The 24,839-nt window shown below is 43.2% G+C and overlaps 1 protein-coding gene across 2 annotated transcripts in view; it reads left to right on the plus strand.

Annotated features, from left to right (window-relative positions):
• The window catches only part of STS (steroid sulfatase (microsomal), isozyme S), a 181,025-nt gene that overhangs the window by 106,638 nt on the left and 49,548 nt on the right, over nucleotides 1-24,839 (plus strand). For both annotated transcript variants that reach the window (XM_012656840.1, XM_012656841.1), the window contains exons 4-7: nucleotides 1,173-1,294; nucleotides 1,403-1,525; nucleotides 3,431-3,854; nucleotides 16,475-16,611. In XM_012656840.1, the coding sequence (XP_012512294.1) occupies nucleotides 1,173-1,294; nucleotides 1,403-1,525; nucleotides 3,431-3,854; nucleotides 16,475-16,611 (806 nt within the window). The remainder of the gene's footprint in view (nucleotides 1-1,172; nucleotides 1,295-1,402; nucleotides 1,526-3,430; nucleotides 3,855-16,474; nucleotides 16,612-24,839) is intronic.

Below are 24,839 nucleotides of genomic sequence, written 5' to 3' on the forward strand. Positions count from 1 at the left end.
TTCCCCCGTGAATCACTGTGGCACTACTTTATGTGGACACTGGTCTAGGTAAGCCGTGGGACCAGTGAGCAAGAGGCAGACTCCCAACCCACAGGCAGCCATCCTGCAGGGGAACACAATTAGTCATGTCATCACTTTATAGTGAGGAAGCTGCTGTGATGGGAGCACAGGGACTACTGTCCTACACATATATCAGTCCCCTCCCATGGACGGGGGACCACTGGCTGACCATAAAAATTCCATCTATGCCCAGAACTAAAGGATGGAAGATGACCATCCAGGCAGAGAGAAAGGGGCCTGGGTTTCTGGTGGAGAATGTGGGAGACATAGCTTGGTGTGGTCCCCAAACTGAAAGATGTTAGTTCCTGAATGACTTCCAAAGATGATCAGCCAATCCATTCATGGAGAAAAGGCACCAGGATCATTTGTCTTGCATAATGCATCATCCTAGAAGTGACGTGATAAATATTTATTAAGCATATAAAAAAAATAAGCCAACAAAGTGTGTATAGATGGATGGATGGATGAGATAGATGATAGATGAGACAGCATATCATTTCTTCACTATGGTCTCTGTCCCTTTTCCCTGGACCATGTTAACCCATTTGTTGATGTTCATTGGTAGAGGCACATGGAGTCTCATTATTCCCTTGTCCCTGGGAGCATGTGGAAATTAGACGGAGGCTCATAAGAGCTGGTTGTGGGATTCCTTTTGGCTGTGTGTATGTGTGGTTTGGCAAAGAGGAGTCAGGCTGACCCCAGAGCTTTCTCCCTTGGGGGCACAAAGGTAACTTGGGGGATGTGGGCAGGAAGAGACTGAAATCTAATCTTCACTCATCTCTTACCTTCCTTCCTTGAAGTGGTCCGTTGCCCAACATGGTTCCCCTCTTCTAACCCAGGGCTGGAGGGAACAGGTGCTCAGAGCCCTCTTAGAACATGAATGGACTCCCGGGGACATCCCACCTGGATCATTTAGATATCTCCATGTTTTGTTCTACTTTGAGTCTTTGTTCTGTGTCATGTCTTCCTCACCTCCTCTGCCTTCCATAATGCCTTTCTCCCCTCCATGATCACCCAGTTGCCCTTGATCATTGAGAGTTTTCCCATCATGAAGAACCACAGGACAGTTCATTTTGAAGATCATCACAAATGCCATGATTCTCTTGTTCTAGGACTCCCAATATTGACCGGTTGGCCAGTGAAGGAGCAAAACTCACTCAGCACTTGGCAGCATCACCCCTGTGCACACCAAGCAGGGCAGCCTTCATGACCGGCCGGTACCCCGTGCGATCAGGTAGCCTCCTGTCTACATTGCTGGTGCTATTGTCCCCCTCAGGGCAGCCTCCCAGCCCCAGTGTTCTTCTGGTTCCTAAGGATTGATTTTTGTTTTTCCCTGCTTCAGGAATGGCATCTTGGTACCGAAGTGGAGTCTTCATCTTCACAGCCTCTTCTGGAGGACTTCCCTCTAATGAGATTACGTTTGCCAAGCTTCTGAAGAATCAAGGCTATTCAACAGCACTAATAGGTATGGGCACCTGAGGAGGACAAGGGGCCGGACTTGGGAAAAGTTAGCAAGAGAGTGTGAGAGGGCATCACAGCAGCCTTCTTAGGGTTGACATCACTGATACACTTTGCACAACTTTAAACAGGAATGAAATGATTTCAATCCTAGATTAACACATAGTGTGCCTATCCGGGCTATTTTCATGTATAGATATGTGTCCTTTTTTGTGTGTGTATGTATATAGATAGATAAATGATAGATGATAGATGAGATGGATGGATGGATGCATGGATGAATGGATAGAAGGATGGATTGATGGAGAGATCCATCAATGGATGGATGAGATAGGCGATAGATGAGGCAGATGACGATAGATGTTAGATGAGATGGATGGATAGATGGATGGGTGGACAGATAGATTGATGGATGGATTAGATGATAGATGACACAGATGACGATGGATAGATGAGATAGACAGATGGATAGATAGATGCGTGGATGGATGAGACCGATGATAGAAGAGACAGATAATGATAGAAAGATAGATAGATGATAGATGAGATGGATGGATGGATGGATGGATGAGATGGATGATAGATGAAACAGATGATAATGGATAGATGATAAATGAGATGGATGGATAGATGCATGGATGGATGAGATAGATGATAGAAGAGACAGATAATGATAGAAAGATAGATGATATATGAGGTGGATAGATGGATGGATGAGATAGATGATAGAAGAGGCAGATAATAGAAAGATGGATGGATGGATGAGATAGATGAGGCAGATGATGACAGATGGATAGATAGGTGAGTTGATGGATAGATGGATGGATGGATGAGGTAGATGATAGATGAGACAGATGATTATGATAACAATAAATAGATAAATACATACATATATACATAGGGTAGATCAGACAGATAGACAGATGATAGATAAGATGGACAGGTGGATGCTTGGATGGACAGAAGGATAGATGGATGAGATAGACAGATGATAGATAAGATGGACAGGTGGATGCTTGGATGGACAGAAGGATAGATGGATGAGATAGACAGATGATAGATGGCAGATATACACTGAGAGATCATACAAAGCTACATATACACGCTATGCTATTGACAAGGATTTTCATTTTATTTTTCAATACTATTAATAAAATTGTGTCAGAATTTATCTTGGTTGACATTCCCGTTGATTTTATTCCATTGGTAGGAATGATGTGTTCTCCCTGTTGGCATGACAGGCTTGGGTCTAAGCAGGTCAGGTCATGGAATGAATCCTAGAAAATCTCATAGGAGCAAAACGGTCCTTTCCTCTGACGTCTTGTTATAAAACCATTGTCTCTTTTTTTTTCTTTTGTGAGGCACTCATTAATTTCATGGCATAATTAACATTTTATAAGACATTTCAGAGGTGTTTAAAATAATTGCTAAGTTCCTGAATATGATTTCCTCATGCCCCAGGGGTGGGTTTTTGAGTAAGGATTCATTTCAACTTTTAACATTCAAGGCACAAAATTATGTTGGTTCTAAAACTTTAATTTTAAGGATGAATCTCAGAAAAGTATCTGTCCAGAAAAAAAAAAAAAAAGCTTGTATTTTTCTATGTAGTTTTGCTGCCTACCTATTAAAGACGTTACATGGTTTTGTTTTTGTTGTTTTTCTCTTTTGCCATCACTGGTTTAGTTTTTGTTGGTTTTCTTTTTTGCAATCATTAAATTAGTTCTTATTTTCCAGTAGTGCGAGTGGCTAATACGTTAGTGTTTGAAGAAGAGGAAGTGAAAAACTGTAGGGTCCTATGAGTGGGGAGCCCTGGCCCCTAAGGCAGAAGGAGCCAGCTTTTCTGTGTTTGCATCAGAAGCTGGTGTTGGAATCAGGGTGTTTATCGGCATCACCAACCAGTTTGTCTCCTCAGGGAAGTGGCACCTCGGGATGAACTGTCACAACAAGACTGATTTTTGTCACCACCCATTACGTCATGGCTTTGACTACTTCTACGGGCTGACCGTGACAAACCTGAGAGACTGCAAGCCAGGGGAGGGCACCGTCTTCACCATGGCCTTCAGGAAGCTGGTCTTCATCCCCCTGCAGATCCTTGGGGTCACCGTCCTCACCCTAGCCGTACTCAACTGCCTGGGGCTGCTCCGTGTGCCTCACAGCGTCTTCTTCTGCCTTCTCCTCCTGGCGGGCATGATCCTAGTCCTCTTCCTGTGCTTCCTTCACTACTTTCGGCCCCTGAACTGCTTCCTGATGAGGGACTACGAGATCACCCAGCAGCCCATGTCCTACGACAATCTCACCCAAAGGCTGACGGCAGAAGCCACCCACTTCATTCACAGGTGGGTGCCGCCTCTTCTTGCAGTGCTGCGTGTGCGAAAGCATGCTCTGTTGTTTCCCGTGGAGGTGGGGAAGGAGTAGGGTTATGCCAACTGCATCATCCCTTCCCTACTTAGCATATTGGTCTAGCCAGGTGCTCTGGAGGAGGGAGGTGGGAAAGGACGTGGCACCTGTTTGGTGGCCTCGGAAAAGAGTCACCACACAGTGAGCTCTCGTCAGAATCGCTGGGCTGGGAAGCCTGTGCCAAAGTAATGACCCCTGATGACAGAGGAGGCGTCACATAGCACCGTGGTCTTTACTCCTGAAATGTGGCAGTCAAGAGAGGAAAGATAATAGTAAATGTCTAGTATAGAAGCTGTCCTTATGATATAAACAATGTGGAAAGATCTAAAATATTTTGGGCCAATCTCTGAGCCAAAAAAAAGAAAAACTCCATGAGAAAACTAGGTGAAGTGAATTATCTCTTTTGGGTGTGTTGGATCCCACTGAATTCATAGTTTGGGGGTTGCAGTCAGCAAGCAGAGTAACCGTGAACCGAGGACCGGCCAACAATCCTGAGCAATGTAGACAGACACGGCACATATCTGTATTATAGTGTGTACCGTGTAGAGTCTATAGATACAGTGACACAGATGCAATACAGAGGCTATATGAGGAACACTGTCTATTCAAAACAAGCAAATAAACCAATAAAACTGTTTTGTTCCATTTGCAACTTTAGAGGACAGCATTTAAAAGAAAAATGAAAATTTCATCTGAACATCAAAGCTTCAATCTTTATGGCAACTTAAACTTTATGGAAGATTTAAAAGAGCTTTCTTGGGTGATTTAAAGATTTAAAGGAGATAGAGGTAATATAGATAACAATTAACCACATGACACAAAATTATAAAATCATACCAGATGATGAAAAGGAAATTATTATGATGGAAGGAAAGTTTATCAGGGATTTAATTTAAAAACAGCCTCTTTTTTTTTTTTTTTTTTTTTCTGAAACAAAATGCTCAGCCAAAGAAGAAAATACATAGGTAAGGTAGGCAGAAACTACTTAATTTAGGGCTGGCGAGATAGGTAAAAGGTAATTTACTCTGTGAAAATTATGTGGTCATTTCCTTACACGGAGGGTTATTGCATTCCCCTGTGTGTTTTGCGTGTGTGAAGAGCTGATGCTCTACTGGAGGTCTGGAGTGGGCGGTGGTTCCCCTGACCCTCTCCTGCCTTCTGTTATGAAACAGTATAAGGGTAATGCATTCGCCTTGGGATGCAACAGTGCCTGCACCCATGACATCACTGGTTCTGCAATAGATAAATCATAGGGCATATTCTAGTGCGCCTCTCTGGTATTACAGAGGTGTTTTATACAGCTCAGAGGGAAACTCACTCATGACTTGGCTGTCTGAATAGACTATTAAGTGACTTACACAAAAGTTTCACTTGATAGTATCACATCCAGTCTCTAAAAATAAGGCAAAAATATTAGAATTATTAACTCCTACGGCTCACATCACTTCCACATTTCAACATATTTTCTTAAAATCTAAACTGTAATTTAACTTGAAATATAGAAAGAAGTCGTTGGTCATTTATATTAATAACCATTCTCCGTTTCAGCCTCTGGGACTTGGTTCCAGAGAGTACTGTGTGTACCAGCTGCCCAGCTGCTCAGATAGCACCACACAATTTAAGTTTTATTTTGGTTAGTGTCCTACTTCTGTTGCCAATTTCTGTGTTTGTCAGATAAGACTGACAACATGTCATTGGATTAGCACTTGAAAATTTATTTCTTGCCTGTACAAAATCTATTACTGATTGGGTGGTGCTCCAGGGAAGCTGTGCTCCACATGGAGACTCAGGGATCCAGGTTGCTGAGATCGTGTGGCTCTGTCATCTCAATAGATGGCCTGTCCAATTGCAACCACAAGAGAACAGAGTCAGAGGGTCACTTGGGGACTTTCCCTTACCTCATGCTGAAAGGGATGCATATCGCTTCCATTCCGGGATCACCATGTCTCCCACCTCGCTTGGCTAAGTGCAGTCTCCCTTTGTGCTCAGCAAGAGGAAAAGGAAACACATCTTGGTGAACACATAGCATCATCTACCATAAGCAGTGATTTTCAGATTTGCTTTAAAGCTGAGGAATATTTCAGCTTTAAAATAAATTTGAGATTTTATTAGAAGCTAAGTGTGTCAGAGGAATAAAAGCCATAGTGCTTGGGTTAATCTGGGACAGAGAACTACATTTGGAAACTGCTGACATTTAATAAAGCCCCTATGGAAAGATAATGAACAGCTGGAGAGAAAGGGCAGAGTCAGGAACAAAAACATAAAAGAACGTGTGAGCAAACACCTACTTAGTCACACTCGAGGCAAATTGACGTTTAACAGACGTTCGTAAGTACAGAAGGCAGGCACATAGGAGAAAAGTCAACACGAGATTGGAGTTGTAAAAATGAGTGGCTATATGAGTGGAGGTTAAAGGAATTTGCACACTTTTGTAGAAAAATGAAAACTAAGGGGCTAATTTATTATAAAATTACAGTCATGCAGCACATAAAAGACATTTTGGTTAACAACTGAACCACATATACGATGGTTGTCTCATAAGATATTACAATGGAGCTGCCCTATACAGGTGCACTGTTTTTCGTCTTTTATACCTTATTTTCACTGTTCCTTTTCTATGTTTAGACACATTTAGATGCATAAATGCCCGCCATTATGTTACACTTGCCTACAATATGGAGCCTAGGAACCATGGCTATACCATATAGCCTGGTTGTATAGTAGGTGTACCATCTAGGTTTGTGTAAATACACTCTAGGATGTTTGCACAGCAACGAAATCCCCTAATGATACGTGTCTCAGAACTAATCCCCATTGTTAAGTGATACATGACTGTATTGGAAGGGTTGATGCGAAGTGTATTGTTCCCCAAGATTTTAGTATTTTCATCAGAGAATAATAGAGTACATTGAAGATAACAATGTGAATAATTTGGTTGTATACACATATGTATGTATTTAATCTACAAAGAGATAAGTTATTGAAATTGATTTCCAACAGAAATTGTAGGAGATGTGTATTTAGGGCAGCAGCAAGTATTAATGTAAAGAATAAGGAATGTCCTGCTCACGGTGGATGATAACCACTGAAAGTCCCGTAAGTGACTAACTATTTATCCGACTATCAGAATTCAGGTCGGACATGGGCTGTGTGTCATGATTTTCACAGGTTTGGGTTGACAAGGCATACGCTGGAAGGACTACAGGTTATTATTGGGCATCATTCTTGCAGCCTGGGTGGCTGTCCTGGGTGAACTTTGCGGTCTGGTAAGCATGGCCCCGTCATGCTGCACCTATGCTGACAGCTGGTTTCACCCAGGCACCAAATGCTGCAGAAACCCATTGGATTCTGCTGGTAGCAGAATGGCCTGGTGACAGACGTCATGCAATTCCCAAGAGAGAGAGAGGGAGAGTTCAAGCTGTCCATCACACCCTGAGCATTTATTTCAATTATTATTTGCACAGAGATACTGCCCAGTGATCAGTGCCTAAGGTCAGGCCACACAGGCTGATGAGGGACTGCCACCCACCTCCTGGGCATGGCACTTGGTTCAGAACTGTCCTTTGCTAGCCTAGGACATGGTGGGACATCAAATAGGATCATTATGACTTCCTGCAGGTAGATGGAGAAGGGAAGAGGGTCCTTAACTGTGGGGGCAGAAGAGTGATTCCGCTGACTTTGCGTGATAAAAACCTGGCGTGTGATAATAGCCGAAGGTGGCCATGCTCGCCTCTAGGGACGCCCCCGGAGAGGTACTGAAGTGAAGTCACGCGTAGGCCTCTCAGCAAGCCCCCCGGGGTTCCACACTGGGTGTTCCGTAGCACACGCTGAGAAACACTGCAGCGTACATGGGTTTTGGCTCCTCCGGACAAACACCACAATTATTTGTCACCTAGATTTCTTTAGAAGGTGATACCAATAGGCAATGTAACGTAAAAGCTGTAGAACCTCATAAGACACACATGTTACATCATCGTCTGGTAAGAGTACACAGATACGTGACTGAAACAAGAGCTTCCTGAAATGATCTTTTGTTCTTACCAGGGTGATCGCTTCTGGTACTTTCTGTCCCATCCCGTTCTGTTCTTTCTCTAGAAAAGGATCTGGTTGTGACCCTAAATTAATTTCCTGACTTACTAGTGGGTCACAGGCTACCTGACTGACGAAGCTCCTACCTGGTGGGTTAGCTTGACTGAGTTTATGAATAGAAGCACAGCCACTCCGGGGCGGGCAACACTCCACGGGGACTGTCAGACCAGCCCATTCATGGCAAAATGCCACACACAGTGCGTTGTCTGGCACGTTCGCTGCAACAGCTGGACATGCTTATATAACCCTTTGTCTACCAGCAATCTCTCAAAAACAGACAGCGTGGAGATTAACACGATGTCCCTTATGCCATGGCAAGGTTCAGAACTGGCACTCATCTTCCAGGGTTAGTCACTTGTTATAACTTGTTATATTTTGATGTGATTTGATCTATTGAGTACATGAATGTTCTTATGATTACAAGGCATATTAATGGATTCCTCAGCGTATCATTTTGGGAGGAGTTGAAACCAAACTTGATTATCATAAGGATGTGGAAGCCCGACCAGATTGTCTTGATTATATTGAGGTTTCTGCAATTTTCTTCCAGAACAAGAGATTTAAGATGTTTTAGCAATAGTTGGAGGTGATGGTTACTGAGTTATTAAAAAAAAGGTTTCTTTTCTTCAATATAGATGATTCTAGTGTAAAGAGCTACTGCCCACACTGGAGCAATGCATGGCCAATATAAATGAAAATACCATAATAACATTTTGTATACTGTGATGTCATCCACAAAAAGCTTCTTATAGACATTATCTGAAGACACAAAGATTTAAAGCTTCTGTGTAGAACTATCCTGGGGTAAAATTGTCCTCTTGTGTTCTGTTAGTTATCTGACTCACTGAATTAAGAGAATGGCCTTGATGTGCCACCAAAGAATCCTAACGACAGCGATACCACCGTGTTCACAAAACGTTCTTTCAGGGATCTGAAGGCACATTTATATGTGTGCTCTCATTAGTCGGAATATCCTGAGCAATTTAGGCAGGTCTTAGCACCTTTGCGAGAAATGGACATAGAGTTAGTTAGAAGCCAAAAAGGAATGCCTAATCAAAGCAATGGTAGCATTAGTGGAATTTTCTCAAAATGTTTTTGTATTCAAAATTTCCCAATTGCAATCCATGCCTTATTTAGATGGTTTCACATAAAAAACAATTTTTTGTGTGCGCAGCTGCCCTTCCATTCATACATCAGAGTTTCAGTGAGGAAAATGATTTAAACTCTCATTTCTAAAATTTACAATCCTTCTCTACGCCGTGTTGCTGCTGTGATTTACACTCAAGGGTTCGTTCCTGAGATGCCAGCGTGAGATGTTGGGATATGACTGACAAGGGCGTAGGGCAAACGTGCTTCATTGGTTTGTGATTCTCGCAAACGAGGTCTGTTTGGCCAAGTCTGGTTTGTGGCCTGGGATGGCAAGTGCATGTTTTCAAGTTGAGGAGAGTGGTCATTTAGAATACATAACCGTCTACTCCATAATCTCTCACCCTAATTTACTCTTTCAGGGATGAGTTTATCTTGGGGAGATGCTTCTATTATTAGAGAGCGGGATAATTAGCTCACCATATGTTATACGCTGTATGGCAATTCAGGAGACAGGTCATCCTGAATATACTTTAATTAGCAGGAAATCCTTGCTATTCTTACAGGGAGGAGTGAACTGTACATTTTTCTCACAGATACAGAGCTCTCCTTACGTGTCCTGCAAGGTCACCCCATCATCACGACTTTGGGTTCTGGCAACCGTCTTCTCAGTGCAGTGGGAAACAGATCGACTTTAGGGGCACAGCATAAATGGGAACATGGTCCGGGGCGTGTGCAAGCGTGATGGACACTTGCCGAGTGGTTGCCGATTATACGTCAGGTGCTGGGAATCTTTCATGCTACATGACGACCTCGTGAGATTGGTACACACATGTGTTTTCATGGAGAAGCTTTGAGGCTCCACGCCTTTGAGTAAATAGCCAAAGCCCCACAGGTAATAGTAGAAGCTGGATTTAAATACAGAGCCAGTTCGACCTTCTCGGTGTCGGAGTGGACCATAAAGAGTCGCGTAAATCTTTGCTCTTGCATCTGCTCTAACGTGGCAGACTTGTTGATGAGGTCCGAGTGAGGATTAGGTGGAAGAACACCAGGGCCTTGCACAGGTCTCTCAGCACCCTTTCTCCAGATAGAAGAGTCTAGGTCCAATGCCCTCACCCAGCCAAGAGGGGAGAACGCATCTCTGTAATTCTTATATAAGCTCTGATCTCAGGAATGTTGTCATCACCATAGCGATGGAGCAGTACCTGGATATTCTGGAAAGAAAATAAAGAGTGCAGGATGATGGGTGAATTCAGCAAGTTAATTTTATTCACGGAACAGTTTCTTTTTTTTTTTTTAGTTCAAGTCAAGGCTAAATTTTAACAAGGTGTCATGCTGGTGGGTAGAACGAGATTCATGTTTTACGTCGTCTTCAATAGAGAGAGGCAGACCTCGGTCGTTCTGCTTTGTGAGAAGCCCGATTCGTCAGCCCCCTTCCTCTCTGACTTCATCGGAAACAGTGCTTCATTGCTAGGAAACACATTTAAGCTGAAAGAGATCACTTTGCATTTCTCTCTGAAAGTATACACACGCTCACCTTGAAGAGTAAATTTCCAAGAACGACGATGACTTTCTGTATACCCACGTAATTTGTGTAGCTTGTGATCTCCAGCGATTGGGTTTACAAATTCATATGAAATTTGCCGTGACTATTCTATTTTTCAGGCCCCAGTTTCTGTAAAGTGTATCAGTATATTAAATATACATGCATGTGCATTTTAAGATGCTATAATTAGAAGTTAAATTAAAGCTAATCATTTTCAGTAAAGCTCAGTATAGGATCACTGTTGTCCTTCCTAAATGGGTCCTTTAGCAAAGGGTCTACAGATAACACATCTGAAATTTGGAATGGTGGAGGGGTATGTTTTTAATCTCTGACTTCCCAGAGTGGTGAGATCTCCTTGTTCTGACTCTGATGAACGCCGCTCCCTGACCGTTTATCCTGTTCTCTGTACGGCCCTCATGGTTGGGGACGGTCAAAATCCTGCCAGTGCCTTTGCAGGGTCCCTCCAACCTGCCTTTCACGTTTCCCACTGGCCACGGTGTAAGCGGCTGTGATGAACAGCTGTGATTTGGTGCAAAGTGTGTTTTTGAATGAAGGGATCTTGGGAGGGTTTCATTTGTGTAGAGAAGAGTTTAAGCCAGGAAGGAATAGGGGTGGTATTGATTTTAATTCACAGTAAGAAAAATTAATCAGATTTAATTTGTAAGGACTCTCACACACATTCCTAAGTGGAAAAGTTACATAATTAAGGAATTGTCTGAAGCGCTATGCAGCGGCAGGTAAGACAGCTGAGGCCAACCGTAGATGCTCTTGGCGAAGGCACAGGTTGCTGATGGCAGGGTCCTGTCCAGCTTCCCTTTGTTTCTAGTGCCTAGTACTGAGTGTCAGCGGAACATTTGTTTAATAGCTGTGGAATGCATCGATGGAAGACATGAACAGCTGGATGTGTGAGTCCATCTGCGGTGCACAGTGGCGGTCACACAAACTCTGCCGGGATGACAGTGGATCCCGTTGTCTGATTTATGCCATAGTCTAATTACCAGCAGCAGACGGGTTCAGAGAGAATCAACAGACACCCCTGTTTACATACACTTTATTCCTTGCACGGACTCAAGTTTGGATGCTAGTGGAATAGTAAAGGTCAGACACTCAGAGAGATGTTATACTCAAGGCTGTAAAAAAGTCTAGTCTGTGGCAGACAGAAAAAAAACAAAACGAATGCCTTAGCCATCTTCTTGCCTGGGTTTTCACTCCTATCTCCATAGGATGTAAATCTTCTTATTCTGCAATTGGAATGATTACACATTGCTGGGAAGGCTCAGAGCTGCCTTCTGTATTTTTAACAAATGGAGAAGAGGCATGTGGCAGCTGAAAGTTCTATCTTTCCGCACTGTGTGCAAGACAGTGGCAATAAATTTTCAAAAGAGTTGTTTACTGAAGTGCTCCAGCTAATAAAAAAGAAGTTAAGCTGTTATTGAGAAATCTCCCTCCCACCAAACCACTGATGGATCAGTCAGTTTTCAAGGTTGTAGAGAAGGCAGCCCTGGATCTTTCTCGTGGGCCTGGCCATGAGGTATGTCGCCTTTCCTGCATGTCCAAAGGATATTACCAAGTGAGAATTCCTTCACCTGGGCACAAGCTTCAATCAGACCCCAGGTATGTGGGAAAGCTGATGATTTATGTCTATCTGGCCACATTCCCATGTACCATTGATTATATTTCTATTCCTGGATGGTAAATCTTTTTGCTATGGTGTTTTTGCAAGCCAGATAGGCTTTTTTATGTTTTCCAGGTTTATTTTTGTGTATAAAACCTAATCACTCTACTGTGACACGCAGGACACAGATACATAACATACACATAAAGTGCTGGTATCTGTGATGTCTCCCCTACCGAATGGAAACCGCTGCTTTATGAAGAGATGATAGGAAAAGAATTGTATAAATATGTGCACCTTAATAATCAATGCATTAATTCCCTTCTCCCCTTCTACTGAGGGTTCTCCTGCAATTCCAGGGCAGAAGTCACATTCCGTAGCCTAGATTGAATTATGAAACTTGGATCTTTGACTCAACCATTCTTATCTTCTTCCTGAACCAGTGTTTATCTTGGGCTCCCTTATTTGCTTGTTGTGCCATCTTTATCCTTTTTTTTTTTTTAAAATTCCATCCTCACATTTTAATATGCTGAGGCATATATGATCACATATATCTTGTGATCCTGCCAATCATGTGGACAGCTGCCTCTTTCTTCTTCATATATTTTTTTTAACTTTTGGACAAAAGGATTACCATCTAAAATTGGAAAATCCAAGTTGGAACTGGACTGGAGCCCAGTGTCGGGCATTTCAATCCACGCAAAGCTCTTCATTCTCAGCAAGTTCTGTCAGTCACATCCCATATTTGCAGCTATGACCATATACTGTGCTGGGAAGATTGACTTTTTAAGATTCCTTGTCTATTTCCCTTAACTTTAAGTCTAAAAATAAATGGGAGAACAGATGAGAGCGAAATTGCAGAGAATTGTTCTCATACATAATGTAACTCCCTATTTAGGAGCAAGCATAAAAGTGTAATTTCATGTTCATTTTGAGGACTCTAAGCCAGCTTTGGGGCACACAGTCTGGTTCTAGGGAAGGAGGTGCAATTCGGCCAGGTGTGAGCGAACATTTCCATGACCCCTAGGATGGAGACGTCATAGGCAGCGTGCGTGGCAAAGCCTCTGACGTCGTGGTGTGTTTCAGTTCCGCCAGTTCCCGCGAGGGCGTCCACCCTTAGAAGTGGCCAAAGGCACACCTTGATAGATGTTCTTGTGTGTAGATCACAGCCAGGATGACAGTTCCAGTGCCTCCATCTGAGCATTAGTATCTCTACTTTTTTTTTTTTTTTTTTTTGAAGATAACAATGGTGAGAGTTTTAGACGACATTCTATGGGTTCTAATCTCATGCCTTCTTTTTCTTCTTCTTCTTTCTTGGCTGTGAAATAATAACACCATTCCCTCATTTCATATTCTTGTAAAAAAAAAAAAACAAATGACATAATTTGCCACCAGATGCTGAAATGATAAAACACGGTACTAATGGTTACCGATAATGTGTTGAATTTGACCTGCCTGTTGAGTTTTCAGAGAACAGGAGATGCCTGGCTCAGCTCTCACGCAAAGTGTGATATTCTGTGCTTATTTTCTATTTCAAAGGACCAGGGGTTAATAAATACAAGGACCAACCTTAAAAGGAAAGTGTTATAGCCAGTCGATCTGAGGAGTTGACCCAGAACCAGCTGTATGGGCTAAAGGAAGGAGTGTGAGCTATAGTAACATTATCGGATTACAAGTGCATTTAGAAAAGTATACATCCATTTATTTTTTCGAAGTGAAGTTATTAGAGCTGTGATACACAATCTTCAACTTGAAATGTTTTTGGCTTTCATGAAGACTTAAGGTATCCAAAAATACACAAGAAAGCAAAATTAATTTAATTAAACATATTATTTCTTCAGAACTTTTAATAGCTGGCACAGATGTCGAACATCTCTTAATAATCACTTCTGATCCCTTGGAAATGACAAGAGACTTAGGATACAGCTCGGTGTAGTAATACCTACTCTGGAGCAATTTTTACATAAACCATGTTGCATTCACAGGTCCCTGCAGTCGCCGTGACTGTGGGTGGGGCTGCCGACACTGACAAGGCTGGCGAAATAGTTCATCCAGTAGCAGAGATACTGGATTTCCGCCACCTGCCAATCACTGGGCAGGTGCCAGGAACACATTGATGTAAATGATGTGCCTCAGCTTGTGGCCTAGCAGGAGAAGAGGGCACATAATTGATTTTTGTGTGGTTCTTGTGCAATTTATTAGAAGTCGTGTTCATTCAGCCATCCATTCTTTCATTCACTCATTCCTATGGAGTATTGCCGAGCATCTTCTAGAGGCCAGGCATGGGGCTAGGGCCCGAGTATTCAGCTGAAGACACCAAAGGCTCAGCGCTCATGGGTCTGCATGGGAACAGGCGATCAGCATCTCAGAGCAGGTGGCATTGGGGACGGCTTCTGAACAGTGACTGTTTTCCAGGAAGAGGAGGAAGTGTGAGTTTTAGGCAGAGAGGTTATCACGCTAAGGACACTGATCTGTGAATATGCAAGCCCTATTTTGGGACTGGTTGTGTTCATTGGGGTAGAGTTTGGGGTTTGTGAGTGTTGGCATCAGGATAAGAACTCTTCATGTCTTGAAGATGAAGCTGAAGCCTGGATATTTAAGGAATCCGCCCAAGTTCACAGAAGTAGTTAAAGGAAGAGCTTGAATCAGGGTGACAGCGAGGCATGGAGGGTGCACGGTAAGGCAGTGGCTGTCATTAAGCTGTGTCTCCTCTAAGCATCGCAGTTGCTTGCAGGCATCTCTGAGAGCTGCATCCACCTGCCCTGGGCAGTGGACGTGTGTCCTGTGCCCCAGTAGCTTTCGAAAAGGCCACTCACTCAATATTCCCTTGTAGCAGGAAAGGAACTCCTGGTCGTTTCCTAGACAGAGGTAAGGACTGAGCCTATCGTGTGACATTGAGATGCAGCAGTAAGTGCATTTCTCAGAGGTCCACCGGATGTAGAGAAGAACGATGTGCCTATCCCCTCCCTTTCAGCAGACTCGGCTGTGCAACCTTAGGCCTTGGCACAGTAACGTCGCACACAGCCGTCGTAGCAGGGGCCGCACGTTCACTGTGGCTCGGACCTCTGTAGCACCTGTGTGTTCTAATCGACTCAAGTGAAGGAGGTTTAGGTGCACTTCGAATTAACTCATATTTTGCAGTACGATTCATCTCTCTAGATTAAACTATAGGTCTGGGCCAGTCTAAGGAATGTTCCATTTACCTTCTAAAATTTCAGTATTGACAATTGAGTGTTCATTCTGAGAGACACATTCTGTTGTGGAGGAGGGGCAGTGTGTCAATAACAACAGCCACAAAGTTACATCAGTGTTAAAAAGGTGTCGATGGAAGTAGCACAATGGAATATTATGCAGCCTTTAAAAAGAAGGAAATGCTATCATTTGTGGCAACATGGATGAACCTGGAGGACACGAAGCTAAGTGTAATAAAGTAGGCACAGAGAGACAGATATCACATGATCTCACTGATATGTGGAATCTACAAAAGTCGGACTCCTAGAAGCAGAGAGTACGATGTTAGTTACCAGGGGCTAGAGGTGGAGAGCGAATGGGAAAAGGGAGATGTTGGTTAGAGGATAGAAAAATCTCAGTTAGATAGGAGAAATAAGTTTTGGTGGCCTATTGCACAGCTGGGTGACGATACTTAATGCCAGTGTATTCTATATTCCAAAATTGCTAAGAAAGTAGATTTTAAATTATATGAGGAGATGAATGTGTTAGTTTGGTTTAATCATTACACAATGTAGACATATATTGTAACATCGCATTTTACCCCATAAAGATACACGATTGTTATTTGTCAATTAAAAAGAAAAAAGATACTGTCTTTATTAGTTACGTGTGTGTATATAAACTTTTTCCCCAAAGACAATACTATTTTCAAGCTGGTTGAATTCATGTTAATCACCATATAGAGAGGGAAGAATAGAATAAAAAAAACCGAAAAAAAAAAAAACTTCCAATTCAATTCCCCCCGAAGTGGGGCAACGGAAGAAGGTTTAAAGAAAAAAAAACTCAAGTTGCCGAACCAAAAAAAAGAAAAAAAAACCAACTCAAAACCAAAACCCGAAAACTAACCTTCCCCGAAAAAAAAGGCGCAACCCAAGCCGGTGAAAGGTGATATTTTGTGAATTTTCCAGCGGCAGCGTATGATGATAGGTTGACCCTAGTCACAACGGTGGTGGACGTATTTACACTGCCTTTGGCTCTTCTTCTCTTTGCAGGAACACTGAGAGGCCATTCCTGCTTTTCTTGTCTTACCTCCATGTGCACACGGCCCTCTTCTCCAACCGGGACTTCGCCGGCAAAAGTCGACACGGCGCGTACGGGGATGCTGCCGAGGAGATGGACTGGAGCGTGGGTACGTGCGTCTTCCGTGTGTGCTTAGAAAGCGAGAAGTCTTCACCCCCTTCTGTCTCTTTTCCTGCGAATTTCTACTTGTGGTCCTGATGCCTTTATAGACGACAAATGTGTGTGTGTTTCCTAAGGTAACCAAAAACACAAAATTTTGGAAGGTAAACAGGATACAAAAGCAGCTTCAGCCCGGTGCGCACGTTTGCAGTTGCCAAGGGCTACGTCTCGGGGGAGGTCTGCGTCCACGGGCTGGAAACTGAGGAGATTAATGGAGAAAAGGAGCCAGAGCGGCGGTCCTTGTCATCTCTTACTCTGTCAACACTGAAACACGAATGGCGCCTTGTCGTTAGCAAAGTTAGACAGGTGGTAGCTTTGGATGCAGAACACCTGCAGGGGTCTACGGCCTTGGAGAGCCTCCCAAGGCAACACGCCTGGGCCCCGTGTTCTTGCTGCGTCTGAGGACTGCAGAGATTTCTTCGTCTTCGTGTCCTTTCTCCCTTTTCCTAGGCCAATCGCCATATTTCTGAGAAATAGGGTATTTTTCAGAGATGCTGGAAAGACTTCCTTTTGGAAGCTTCATTTAAAAATCTGTCCTCCATATCAACGTGGGACAGCCATCACCTTTTCCTCTGGGTGCTTTGGTGGCACGGAGTTCGTTTTGTTGGTTCATTTTAAGCAGCACCTTGATTGCAGTGATGGTCTCTACCAGGGTGATTACACAAACAAGTTTTGTTCTGTTTTGTTTTAAATTACGAAAGGAGCGCCAGCTTAAGAAACAAGAAGACTAGACTCTTCTTCCAGCTTCTAGATCTTTCTTTAATTATCTCTGTGAATGCGGAAGATGTCTTAAATCTCAAAACTTCTCATTTGTGATCTCGATAGGAAGAAGTCAGACTAGACAAGTCCTATGTTTCTTTTTTTCTCTAACAGCGTGTGGCCCTATACCGTAACAAGAATGAGTATCATTTGTAATACTAACTATGAAAAGCAAAACCAGAACATTCTCCCTAACAAGATTTATAAGAAGGATGCATTGTGCTTAGAGCTTTCACATGTGTCAGTACCAGCCTGCCTCCTTTAATTTTTTACTTTCTAAAACGTTGCATGTAAATCAATTTGCATATTTCACATCTTAGTAGTGTAAATCAGTAGACTATTCCGTAGTGTAAATCAGTAGAATATTTTATCTCATTAATGAGTGTTACATTTTAATGTGTCTAACTTTTGATACAACTCTCAGACTCCTGTTGGCTAGCAAGCAACCTCACGCTGACATCATCACACCTATTGATTAAATTTTATTTAATTATAATATACTGGTACACCTGCCTCCTTTGACTCATTAGAAATTGTAACTTCCACTATGGGCTTACTACTGGTTCCCGCTAGAATATTTAGACAGTATTTTTTAATCTTTGAGACCTGCATTAGACTCTGATATAATATTTATAGATGATTGTGTTCTTTTTTCTTTTTCTTTTTTTGCCAAAAGATAAAACCCTTCCCCTAGGCATTACATTAATTTTTCAGGAAGTTTTTGTTTTATAAATCCAATACATCTGACTGTTTTGAGAAACAGTCCTTCTTTCCAAGAAAGGCCTTTCATCATTACACAGAAGGGGACTACAGCACTCTGAATAATTATGTAATAAAATAAAAGGGGGATATTTGCTTTAAAAGGACTGCACAAAGGATAACTGAGATAGGAGCAGTACACTAGGACAGACACATCTCAGTCATTCAGAGCATTTTTTTCCAAAACCTGAGGGCAGCATAATTTCGAGGGAGCATCCCTTTCTCCCCGGCAGGTTTCTCTGTGCCTGGAAAAGCAGATTTGCAACAAAGCACCTTATTATTTGACTGTCCACCATGGCCCGCTCCACCCCATAGTTTGGGGATAAAAATTATGGACCCCACGTTACTGCCTGATTCTTAGCTGGGTGACGGCTCTGTCTTGTATTGTTACTGTAACTGGAGGAAGACTGACACCACAGAGATGCGTGAGAGCTACAGAAGGGCTTTGCAATAAAACCACGCAGGAGTCCTTAAACTCCTGGAACTATAATACCCCCATGCAAATTTAAAGGTGGGAGCAGCACTTTTAAAATAATCCCAGTGACCACCCTTGAGAGCTTACCCCACGCCTGGCCATGAGGCCACATGCGTGGCCTCCTTGAGTGCCGCCCATTCTACAGGTGAGGCTTGGGGAGGTTAAGGACACCCACCTCAGGTTGCAGAACTCATAATGGATGAGCAAGTGTTCACATGAAGCTGCCTCATGTCTCCACTGCCTTGTTCCTCTTCTTTCTGAGTAACAGGGAAGGCTGCATCATCGCTGTGCAAGGTCGACAGCAGAGGGTCAACAGCAGATCTCTGGGAAAGCGTTAGTTTATTCATTGGTCACATTTTCTGGGTGCCAACTGTGTGTGCCTAAGTGTTTTGGAGAGAGAGGTTCAATAATGATAAGACTCTTGGCTTAAGGGAACAGAAAGGCTGCTAAGGGACTTAAAATTCTTCCAGGAGATCTTATCATGACGCAGGGCAGACAGTGAGGACTATCCCGAGGGAGGGGCAGGTGAAGCGCTTGAGCAGTTTGGAATAAGCAAGGAGGAAAGGTGGACATATGTGGCCGGCGGACACAACTGGACACGCCCGCAGTGGAATTCCCTGGGCAATCCTGCTGCTACTGCAAAGTCTGATTTTCAATCCAATTAATTCTGAAGCAGCTGAGTGTTAGGGAGGAACAAATATGTAAGATTGCATTTGTTTTCAAATGTGCACCAGGCATTTTGGGGGCATGTCATTCTGTCCATTTTTCTTCCATTGGAAATAGGCTGACTTTGACCACAGACCTGTTCATGGATGAGGGGTGTGGGGGGAGCTGGTGGAGGGATGGACGTAGTTCTCACCAATGGATGGTTCTTATCTACGGCTTATACCATCCTAGTGCTCACGGCTCCCGGCTGTCAGACAGCATTTGCATGCAGTCGGCGTTCACTTAGAGCCCCCTGTGCTATTAATAGAACCACACGCAGGAATCATAAATCAGCCCTTGCTCAGGATTCGGCTAGCAAATTCTGTGCTCTTAGGAAGAGAAATTCAAGCAGAGAACAATCAAGTGGATGCTAAAACAAATCCCTGGCTTCAGCTCAAACCTTCCTATTGAAAACAAAAAAATTCCTGCCACCACTAAGGGTTGGAATCAAATGGTTTATATGAGATTCTCTTTCAAACACAAATGGTGGAAGAAACACCAGCGTCCTGGGCTTGCTGAGTTTGGTGTTTAGTTGCTCACGATCTCTGGCTTGGCACCCCCTAGTGGCTTAGCCTCACAAGCCAGCCCTCAGTTTCTCTTCTTTGATTTCTTCTGCCACCCCTCCCCCCACCCTTGGGGGATGGGGGTAGGGGCTCTGGACAGTGTCACCACCTGTGGGCACAGAGAACCAAGCTGGAGGAAAAATAAGGGATGAATTCTTGAAAGGTAACCTGGGGAGATGGCACAGAATACATCCCTCCTTACCATGCCTGATGTATGTTCAATCATGTGCCGCTCAACGTGGCAGCAAAGGCCCCACATCCAGCCCCTCTCGAGGGATGGAGAAAAAGTTGGAGGGTCTCATTTACAAGAGCTCAGGATAGAGACAGGAACCTCAAGAAATGCAAGAAAATTCCACCAGAGGGAAGACTTGGGTATTGGTCAGGAAGTCCTTCAAACCTACATAATTCCAACCAGGGTCTGGCTAACCGGACCTGGTTCTGTTGGATTATCCATTCCAAAATAGACTCTTTCTAGGATGTCTGGACTGAAATAGCTGTAGGGGCACAGACCTCAACATACAATGAATACCCCCTCCGTGAACAGGCTCATTTACCTGCGCGAAAGTGCTCTGGTTTAGTTTATGTATCAATAGAAGACATCTACCTTTAGAATCCTATAGACTGGGCACATAGTAGGTACTTAATAAGTAGTTTTGAAAAGTGAAGTCTTGGAGAACAGATGCCTGATATTTACAAGGCCCTATCTAAGGTGCCAGGAATTGCTAGGGACCCAGTCATGAATACGGCTATCATGGTTTTCTCCTGTGTATGTAGATAATGGTCCAACCACGGGTGTGGAGCAGATTACCCTGCAGGAATGTTTAAGGCAGTGGAGGAACTTATGACCTACAGTTTATCTCTATCTAAATCCAGGATAAGGGTTTGGAAATCAACCTTTGTGTCTCTACTTCGCAAAAACTGTAAGACCTAAAAAAGCAATGCCCATGTTCTCTCTGTCATTCCGTGTTCTGTACAGAATGTAGCCTGGACTGCAGGCTGTGTGTTTCCCTTGGGATGCAGTACATCGCTTTTCTATCTTGGGTTTCTTAAACATTCATATTTTTGATCAATGGGACCTTCTTGAGAGCATGAAAGTTACATGCTTACTTCTGTGGCACGCTGGCAATGGCAGGTCCGCTAGAACATTGAAAGGAAGGTCAAAATGGGAAGAACCCCTTCCCCCCTGCCAAAAAGAAAACTCACAGAGTGGCCAGAGACTGAGAAGTGGGGTCAGGGAATTCAGGGGCCAGGAGCATTTCAAGGAAGGAGGATCGACACCAACAAGTACTTCAGAGATATCAGGAAGAGGTGAAAAGGGACAAGTGAGTGTACTCCCATAAACTGTGGAATCATAGTGGATGGCAGAGAGAGTGCATTTGGGGAGCTGGGGTCAATGAGGTTGGGCAACACTTTCAAGAGGAAGGGAGGACTTTGCACAAGGGCTGTGTCTGAGGTCAGCTCTGCTCTGAACTGGGTGTCGGCATCAGTATGTGGAATTGTGTGATTTTCAGTCCAATGCGGGACAGGGAGTAGGGTCACCAGATTGATTGACAATTGGAATTTTGCCAGCAGGGAGTGTCACAAAAGGCACTGGACAGCGGACTTTGGGTTAGCAAGAGAATGACCACGATGGGGGTGTATGAGGAGAGTAGGGGGCTGGTGGCTTCGGAGGGAATGGATTGGACATTGAGACAGGACTGTGGGAAAGGTGTCGTAAGGCTGGGACAGATTGGGAGCATTTATATTCCAGAGGTGGGACCATCTGGGCTTCTCTGGGTCCATGGCACGCCTGTAGGGTGCTGAATGGAAGGCACGTTCCCGGTGTCGAGGAGATCATGGAATTTGCAGCGCACCAGCAGAGACGCCGAGCCCGGCTGTCCTGCGATTGTCAGGGCTGATGAGCTGCATTCACTTTCATGGTGGAGGTTTATGGCGGGGCAGAGAGAGGGGAGGCATAATGGTTTACTTTATAAGGAGGAACGTAGAGCCATATGGACCGCACGTTCATTAACTGAGCTTCCAATGTTATCGAACACTCAACCAACCTTCTCAGTGGAAGCAGACAACAGGCTGGGGGATACACTCGCTTTTCTTCACAAGCTTGAGAGTTTTAAGACAAGATGCTTCCACGTTCTGGTTCTTAGCGCCTCCAGTGGCATCCTCCCTGCACATCCCATCCTGCGGGGATGCACACCACAGCTATGAAGAGACAGCGAGCTACGTGTTCCCGGCATTCAGCTCTCAGTAGTGCCCTCGTGCCATCGAGCTGACAGATGGGGCTGTCTGGACAGCTCGGGAAGCCAGCTTGCGTCAGTGCGCACAGACCACTCCTCTGACTCCCTGAAATCCATTGGAAACCTGAAACATTGGCTGGTGACCAACCACTGAAATAATTTTCAAGCCTCGAAGAAAAGCGAGTGTATGCCCCAGCCTGTTTTCTGCTTCCACTGCGAAGGTTGGATGTGGTGTGAATTCTTCAATGCGTTTTTTTTGGTTTTGTTTTTATTTCAGCATATTACGGAGGTACAGATATTTAGGTTACGTATGTTGCCTTCTCCCCCCTCCCCCCCCAAGTCCGAGTTTCAAATATGTCTATTCTTCGGGTGGTGTGCATTGCACTCTTCGTGTATACATATACTCATCCCTTCCTCCCTCCTCCCCCCTCTCTCCTCCTCCCTGCCCAACATCCAATAGATGTTTTTCTTATATGTGCACTTATGTGTTGATCAGTTAATACCAATTTGATGGTGAGTACATGTGGTGCTTGTCTTTCCATTATTGGGATACCTCACTTAGTAGAATGAATTCCAGCTCTATCCAGGAGTATACAAGAGGTGCTATATCACCATTGTTTCTTAAAGCTGAATAGTACTCCATGGTATACATATACCACATTTTATTAATCCACTCATGTATTGATGGACACTTGGGTTGTTTACACATCTTTACAATTATGAATTGTGCTGCTATAAACATTCGGGTGCAGGTGCGTTTTTAATTTTCATTTTGTTTTAAATGTGTGCTCCAAAGAGTTCAAGTAAAAATAAACAAATAGAGCCGTGGGGCACCGGCTCCAGATGAGACAGAATGACAAAACAGAATAGGAAGCCCAGAAAGAGAATCGCAGGTAAACATAAAGGTGGCCTTTCAGGGCAGATGGCTAAGCATGGATTACACATTAATGGCAACAGGATGATTTAAATTTGGGGGGAACATTATAGCTGACTCCTTAGAGTCCAACATTGTGGTAAGTGTTTTACATGCCCTTAACTAATATAATAATGGTGATGGTGTTGATGATGAAGATGATGATAAGGAAGAAGATGATGGTGATGATGACGGTGAATAAAAAGATGATGATGATATGAAAAGAATGAAGACGCAAGGCGAAGTGGTGATGGTCAAGGTACTCAATTTTAAAAGGAACTGGAGTATAGAAGACTAAAGTAACTTACCCAAAGTCATGCAGATAGCATATGATGGCCAGGATTTTAACCTGGTTCCATCTTGCATACTGTGTTGTCCTGCTGTTCCTCATGTATCCAAGGAAATTCCCTGTGCAGATTGAATTTGGAAAGGGAAACCACTGGAGAATGCCAGAAAATATATCGAGACATGTTTATCTGATATATAATTGAGCAAAGTCTTTCTAAGCACAGAAGCCAAAGAATAAACAACTCCTCAAGGGAAAAGATTGCTAAATTTTGTGCCATGAAATCTAAAATTTCCTAATGTCAAATAAAAAGATAACATAAACTAAACTAAAAGACCAAGGACAAACCAGTTAAAAAGATAAGTGCAAGGGGATGTAAAATAAAAAGAAAATCCCTAGGATATAGAAAGAGCTAGAACAAAGCAAGTGATAAAAAGAAAATATCAGGAAAATTCATTGGTTGTACTAATTTATTGTACCAGTTCACTACACGATTTTTAGCATTGGGCATTATGATGTCTGAAGAATAAAATATTTGCTAAAATGATGAGTGAAAGAGGTCAACTCTTTTTTTTTTTAGGAAAATTAACACATACCACATTATACTGATATCTAAAGAGGTCAGAACTTCTTTTTTTGAAAAATAATAAAATAATTAATAAAAAAATAATTAAACTACCAAAAAAACTCTGTTGCCATTTATCCAGCAGGGTCCGCACATTTTCTTAAGCCCCAATACTTTTAGGAGGACCCAGTGAAAGCTACGGCAGCTGAATCTTTCATGAATTCGCTGCTGATAGCTTATCACTGTAACTGTAGCTTACAAAGTACAGTTTAAATATTCAGCCAACGCTTTTCATTTCTGAATGCCAGCGTATCTATGACACAATTATTTAAACTTAACTCAAGCAACAAATTGTACTTTCATTTTCACACTGGTGTTTTTCTTCATTGGAAATTCCCTTTTTTGGAATTTTCAGAAGGCTTGGTGTGTGTGTGTGTGTGTGTGTGTGTGTGTGTGTGTGTGTGTGTGTTTACATGATATTTTTATGTCTTCCACTGCAGCCTATATCACACTTTTAAAAAATGACTTGGTGAAATCTACTCAATTCAATAACATTAACGTGATACTAATTCCCTAAAGTGGAAACTGCAGTTAAACCAAAAAGCAAAGGGAAGTGCACTGGTTTATCCAGACTGTCAACTCTTAGTATATGTGTGCAGTAGTAGCTTAGCTCTGGATCAGATGAAATGTGACCTCCAATCTGCTCATTGTAGACCCTCCTTGCTGAGATTGCTGAGATAATCATAAAATGGAGCGTGCAGACAGACAGTATCTTCCCAGAGCCTTTTCACAGGGGCTGGTATGAAACCACCCCTGCCTAATGAACCAATTTTTTTATTCAAGCAGATCAAGACGGGAGAGAAATGAAATAGTTCCCACTACAGACCACTGTTTACCTGAATGTGAGATGCGTAATGAG

This window comes from Propithecus coquereli, unplaced genomic scaffold (genome assembly GCF_000956105.1).
Source record: "Propithecus coquereli isolate 6110/MARCELLA unplaced genomic scaffold, Pcoq_1.0 Scaffold52, whole genome shotgun sequence".
Lineage (NCBI taxonomy): Eukaryota > Metazoa > Chordata > Mammalia > Primates > Indriidae > Propithecus > Propithecus coquereli.